Raw genomic sequence first — 7015 nt, 5'->3', positions numbered from 1 at the left:
AAATTTCGACTCAAAACTGAAAATCTCAGGTCCGGGCCTGATCAAGGCATCGTTGAGGCAAAATTGGTTTATCGATATGGCGTTGATTATCATACTTTTGGTAATTGGTGACTGATTAGTGCTTGCAAAGTGACCTAAGAAGGAATCGAGACATATGCCGAGTTAATGGTGGAGGCTCTCTCCTAGGGAAAAAAAAGCATATATGAGAAACATGAATGTTGCCTTGGTGCCATATAAGGAAGTTAATCATCCTTTGGTTCCTTGCTTACCAAGAGAAGTCTAAAACGTGCATGGTCTTTGATATGATAAGGATTACATTAGCACACGTCCAGGGCATGCAAGATGCAATAAGGAATTCATTCCTTTTTGGTATATGTGTGTATGAGGTGATAGACGTCCAGGATGATTAAAGAGGTAATTATATTACCTAGAGGATATGCACGAAAGATCTCCAGGAATCATGTATGAGGTGAATATCTGCACCTACGATATCATATCTAAGTCTATCATGAATTTGTGATTCATGCACTTGTGACATAAATGATGAAAGCAATGAAATTTGGGTGATGAAAGAACATGGGGTGCCAGAATCTTGGCCCAAAACGGTCAAAATCCCATTTCTGTTGCCGATGAGGATAGTGCCGATGACATGGTTGGTGGAAAATGATGAAATCTTCTTGAATGTAGATAAGAAACCGGCTTCCTACAATCTAAACAAAGATTCGGTAAGGTACTGTGCAACTGATGATGAAGTCAGAGTTTTTGATCTTGTATGTGTCGGCTATGAAGAAAGCCTAGTCTCAGCCTATGTTGCACGGAGTTGGACACTCCGACACACCAACACACCGTCTGATATGGCAAAATACGTGTCCGACACGTCACATGGTGTGTCGGAAAATGTTGAATTTTTCGACACGTTTCAGACATGTTGACTGACTCGCCACATCATCTCCGACACGCCATATCATCATTTATCAATTTTTTTAATTCAAAAAAAAAGAGAAAGGGAACTAAAACCTAAATAAAGTTACTGTCCACTTTTGAAAGCAAGTTACTGCCCAGTTTTGTCAGCAACCTACTACAAATTTGATTTTCTTTAATGTTGTGTTTTAAGTTAGAGGTCTGCTACTTCTAATATTGTTAATTATGCACTTCTATCATTTGCGTTTGGTTATGCAATGAATTGAATTTAGAACATTATTTTGGTAATGTAATGAACTTATTTTATATTTTAGTATATTTTTATTTATTAAAAATAATAAATATATAATTTTATTTGCTGTGTCCAAACCGTGTTGAATATTCAGTTTTTGAGTTTTACCGTGTCGGCGTGTCGCACCGTGTCCGTGTCCATACAACAGAGGTCTCAGCCAATGCTTACAGTAACATTGTTGCCAACGAAATCTGTCGTCTCAGTATCGAAATTGGACACGGTGCAAAAGAAGAGAAGGACATCGAAGATAAAGAAAAGACGAAGAAAAGCACAAGGTTTTAGGGTCCCAAGTCTGCTGTGTACGTAACTTGTGTCGTCGACTGGCAGGGTCGAGTAACTGATAGAACTTGCTTTTTTGTTCGATTTCCCTTTCATATATGCTGTATCTGTTACCTTGGAGTTTTTAGTGTCGTATAGTAATTCATGTCTCGTTTCTATCTAAACAACCCTTAACTGTTTTCTACCATATCATTCAGCATTTCAGCTCATATGTAGCAGAAAAATGCCTTCAGCTTCAAGCAATGCCGAATTGCCGATGGTCCGCTTTTGAACGGCATATAAAACTGGTACGATATAATATGCACTGCAACAGACGTGTTATAGGAGACGAAGAGGAGAGAAGAGAAAATTATTTAAAGAGGACAGATAAAATTATATTGGCTGATAGGTTACAAAACTCAGTTAATACTTAATAGTCCAAGAGAAGCTACAAGATTGCGACACTTGTTAACACCTGTTAAAGAAAACCTAATTAATTATTTAACCGTCTAATCCGGTACTTCAGAGATATCGACACTACTTAAGCACTAGATTACTCAAGTACAAAATGCAACATTTCACCAATAGACTGGGAAACATTCTGCCTTCTTCATAATATCTTTTAAAGACTTCTTGTCAATACTGACTAACTTGTGATAAAATTTTGAAGCTTAATTTGGTTCTATCATGGTAATGTCCCCGGATAAAGCAAAATCTTCCCGGTAAAGTCACCCTTCTCCATGCGTTTGTGAGCGTCTGCTGCCCTTTTAAAGGGAAAAGCGGGGATTTTGTTATCATAGGCTTTCACATGACCGGCCTCAATTGCGGGCCAGACATGACTCCTGACCTCCTTCACAATTGCAGCTTTGCTCTCTGGAGTTCTGTTCCGAAGGGCACACGCTGCATACACAGTCACATCTGATAAAAATTAGAACCATACATCAACTCTGATCTTCATCGATCGACAATGCTCTCAAAAAAGACATTAACTTTTGACATGCTTGATAGGAAGAATCAAAAGGGTATTGGCCGGATATTCCAGTATTATGAATCGCTTTTAACTCTATAAGGGTCTCTGCATGTTAGTTCCAAGATAACATAGAGTTACAAATTAATATACTCCACTGTACTTGCATAAAGGAAACCAGAGGAAGGAAAATAATACTTTGGGGGAACCTTGTTTAAGAAAATCAAATCAACCCAACCAGAAACTTGTGGTACTATAAAAATATATAAACATTCGATCCAGTTTAGTACCTTTAACCCTGTGTATTACAGCAAGGACCAATTGTGACGAGCCTACCCCCAGAACTTAAGCAAGTTAAGTTTTCCAGTGTATACTTTTCCCCAAGGCAATCCAAGATGACATCCACACCTGCCATTAGAAATATAAACAATTAATTTTTAAAAAAAAAAAGTATATAAACATTAATTTAGTTGTGTATCTTAAGCTAAGTCCACAAAATATACACCAAAAGTACCATCATTTGCGATTCTTCTTTCGAAATTATCTTTATACACATACACAAATGTAATATCCTTGTAGCAGAATTTGGCAAGTCAGATGTCAACGTATAATTACAAACTAAGGAATCTCTTTCATTTCACAGGTCATACAAGAAACAGTTTCAATCATTATACTTTCCATTATGTACAATTGTAGGTGAAACCAGAAATCAATTAAAATTCCAGATAAAAAAAATCTCATCCTCAGTTGTTCACTGCCCTGACCCTATATTGCCATTGACAACCTGTTGGCTGAAAATAACATCTGCCAATTTGATGTCATAATGTAAGTAATGGCTCACTAGCTTGCCTAACTGCAGCCATATGCATCCTTCTCTGATTTTCATTCAGACTCTCACAACTAGCCAGCTAATTCCCTCTAAACTTAAATAAGCTGTTCATATAATTCAAACTTTAAGGCACAAACACCCAATTAACCCCCATATTACCTAGCTAGGTTCTGAAGAACTGTACCAGATCAGTAAGATAAATCAAATCCGCACTAGGTGATCAAATTGCATGCATATATAATTAAGGTGCATAACCAGTAGGTGTTATATTCTTTCTTAGCATTTTGGTCATCTAGCATATATCATCGAACTGTGACCAAATAAATAGTAACTAATATTGAGAATATAAAACACTCATGCTTGTGGTTATTAATGTGAAAATTAACAAACCTTTGCCTTTTGTTTCCTTCATTACCACTTTTTCAAACTCCTCCTTATGATAATTGATGCAACCATGGGCTCCAAGCTTCCCACAAGCATCTAGTTTCTCATTACTACCTGGTGATCATGCATGATTTAGATTTATCAATATATTACATCATGCTGTAAATTAAAAGGTTTGGATTACCTGCAGTGACATATACAGTCACCCCCTGATGTTTAGCCATTTGAATAGCAAATGTTCCAATACCACTTGAACCCCCATGAATCTGAAATTAAGATGTGTGAAATTAAAGCTATGCATTGGAGAAAAACAAGAACACAAATAATGCCAAACACTTAATGATAGTATTACCAAGAGCTGAATTACTAGTATCAACCTAAAGATCGATATACCCATGGTACTTGTAACAATAAATTCCATATTATGGCAGTCAGTTGATTACCTACCAAAAGTGTTTCACCGGCAGATAGCCGGGAACCCGGATACTCATATTCTATGAGGCCCTCAGATAGCCTTTCCTTCATAAACAGCTCCGACCACACCGTACAAGCAGCTTGAGGAAATGTTGCGGCTTGCTTTAGAGTTGCATTAGATGGAATCGGAAGCAAATTTGCAACCGGAACAGCCACGTACTCCGCATAGCTACCTCCATTGGTAATAGCACACACCTGCAGCAAATTAAAGAACTCAACACATTGATAACTAATCAACAACACCCAAGATTGATTAAGAGATCGAGCTAGTCCAGATTAGTTACCGTGTTCCCTATTTTCCAGGATTTCTTATCTTCTTCCGACAATCCCGCCCCATGCTCACTGACTTTGCCCGAACATTCGGGGCCGAGATACTCGCTTCTTGTATTCTTAATATCGGGTGGTAACATGATCTCCCTTTGGTGTATGTCCGGTCGATTCACCCCAGCATAAGCCACTTCCACGAGCACTTCGTTTGCTTTAGGTTTCGGTTTGGGCACAAGCCGTACTTGGAGAACATCCGCCGCACCTAGAGTCGTGGTAACCACGGCGTACATTGTCCGCGATGGTTGCTCGTCGGATCTCTTGTTATCACTAGTACTACCTTTCCCTCTCTTGGAACTCCCAGCAGCAGCAGATCCACCGAGCTTGGACATTTTCGCTCCCGATCGATCTAGTGGAGGTTTTACTTACTTTGGCGGAGGCTTAGAAATAGAAGGAAGTTGGAGCTTTACTTCAGAGAGAGAGAGATCGAGGGTCTTGGATTAATTAATAATGGTGGCTAATTACTTAATTAGCTTCAACTTAGTTTCAATTAGACTAGTGAATTAGTAACTGCGCACATGGGTGAAAAGAAAAACACGTGCATGTCCTCGTTACACACGTGACTGAATACCCACTTAGATAATCTCCAGCAGCATTGTTAAATTAATTTTTTTTTGAAATTTATCAATTTTCCGGATGAATAGGAGCTCCAACAGTATATCTAAATTGTTGCTAAATTTAAGGATTGTTAAACAAAATTGATAAGTTTGTCAATTATGAATTGCTAAAGGAATACATATGTTCCCTCCTTTTTTTCTCCATGTGTCAGTTTATAATTCGTTAAAAATATTATTTAACTTACATATAGCAATAACTGCTGAACCAAATTCTTGCTAAATCTCATAATTATTGCTAAATTTAAATATTTTTTTAGTTACACTGCTGCTGGAGATGCTCTTAGATCTTTTAGACCAGAAGTTATCCAATACCAAGGCTTCTTTCTAATATAAACTAATCACTGGTTGGAGCTCCTTCAAAATCCTAATATACTTCAGATATTAAAGCTAGAAAACTTCTAAACGAATAGAAAATAAAGCTGGAAAAAAAAGAGAAAAAAAAAAAGAAAAAAAAGAAACTCTACTTGTGGTCATCTCTCTCATCAAAATTAAGCTGGTATTAGCTAGATTGTACGTTGTTGTGAGAAATGAACGTTGTTATCTTCAAACCATACTCGAGACAGGTTTTAATCATCACAATAGTTACAAAGTTTGTGGCCCTTATATGGTTTTGATTATGTATGAACATCAAAGAAATTGCACAAAACCTACTCGGGACAACTAGAGGAAATAAACTATAAAGGGACGAAACGGGAAGAACAAGCATCTAAAATTAACTTTGTCACTTTCAAAAAAATAAAATTAACTTTGTCCAAAAAAAAAAATACAAAGAGCTAGAAAGAATCCCAACTAGCTAGTAAGGATGATCACAACCATTCAGCAAATTAACTAAGCCATGATCACGACCGTTCAGCTATTTAACTGCCTTAGAACTATATTAAGTGACATTCTTCCTGCAAGAATTTCCACACTCCCCTTGAGCTCCGATTCACATAAACTGTAACGGCACTTGGATCCTTATTATCCAAGATCACTTTATTAGGAAACTGTTCATGGTACGAGGGAGTAGTTCGACCATGAGGAGTTGTGGTTCCATATGCCTCTGCTGCATCATATTCAGACTCGAACACAAGGCGGTGGAAGTAGAAGTGATTATCTCCCAATTGAAAGAGAGCTACACTATGGGATACTAATAACTTTGCATATGGCCTGTCAAAAATAAATATAAATAAAACCAATATATTATATACATGCATGTATTCCTATGAGAAAGAAAAATAGAAAGACGAAATACGTTGAGTAATTACCTGAAGTGTTCTACAAGGTCGTTTGCAGAAACAGGTTCGATATTCCCGGCATCCACAGCCAAGAGAAGCGTTCGTCGTTCATAGCGGTCGTCAAGGTCGGAATAGTTTTTGTAAGCATTCAAAGCGTTCATGCCAGGTAACTCGTTCCATTCAGATTTCTGATTAGCAAGGCGATAAACTAGACAAACACGTACGTACAGAAAGACAAGAGTAAGAACGTTTAACCAAAGACAAGAGCCGGTAGTGCATGTTTCGTTTAGTTTGTGTCATTGTGTGTGTGTATCACTCAACTCACACAAAAGATAAGTGGTTACCTTTCAGTTCTCCACCGCTATGCTTATCGAAGTAGGTGTTGACTATACTGTAAAAATATGTTGACCTAGCTGTTAGTTAATTTTAACAGATTCTAGAAGCCTCAAATCTGTGTGAGTCACGTGGCTCTTATTACAGCAAAATCCAGCTGTTTTTTTTAGTTAGTTGGTTAGCTCCTTTCTTGTATAATAGCTGAAGACACTTTGCTTTGTAACCAAGCTTTCTGTATTGAAGCATTTTTCATTTCTGAGATTTTCCTCTCTGTTCGTTTCTCTCTCAAACTCTATTCTCTTTTCTTCAAGCCCTAGCTCATCTCTGATGCCATGGCTATCATGGTATCAGAGCGTCCATAGATCCAGGACCTGTGATTCATGCTTCCGCACTCATTTC

At 37.7% G+C, this 7015-nt stretch overlaps 1 protein-coding gene across 1 annotated transcript; it reads right to left on the bottom strand.

The window, feature by feature from the left end:
* Positions 1-2070: 2070 nt before the first annotated feature.
* On the bottom strand, positions 2071-4798 carry LOC101305957 (quinone oxidoreductase PIG3-like). The gene is made up of 6 exons (XM_004302898.1): positions 4410-4798; positions 4099-4320; positions 3836-3917; positions 3658-3765; positions 2729-2846; positions 2071-2371 (listed from the first exon to the last, which is right to left on the bottom strand). Exons 1-5 carry the CDS (start codon positions 4779-4781, stop codon positions 2731-2733), a joined length of 900 nt encoding a protein of 299 aa, XP_004302946.1. The 5' UTR covers positions 4782-4798; the 3' UTR covers positions 2071-2371; positions 2729-2730.
* Between the last annotated feature and the right edge of the window lie 2217 nt (positions 4799-7015).

The sequence above is a fragment of the Fragaria vesca genome, linkage group LG6 (assembly GCF_000184155.1).
Source record: "Fragaria vesca subsp. vesca linkage group LG6, FraVesHawaii_1.0, whole genome shotgun sequence".
NCBI classification, from domain to species: domain Eukaryota; kingdom Viridiplantae; phylum Streptophyta; class Magnoliopsida; order Rosales; family Rosaceae; genus Fragaria; species Fragaria vesca.
Note: the sequence above shows the minus strand (reverse complement) of the source record. Positions and strands in the feature narration are given on the sequence as shown.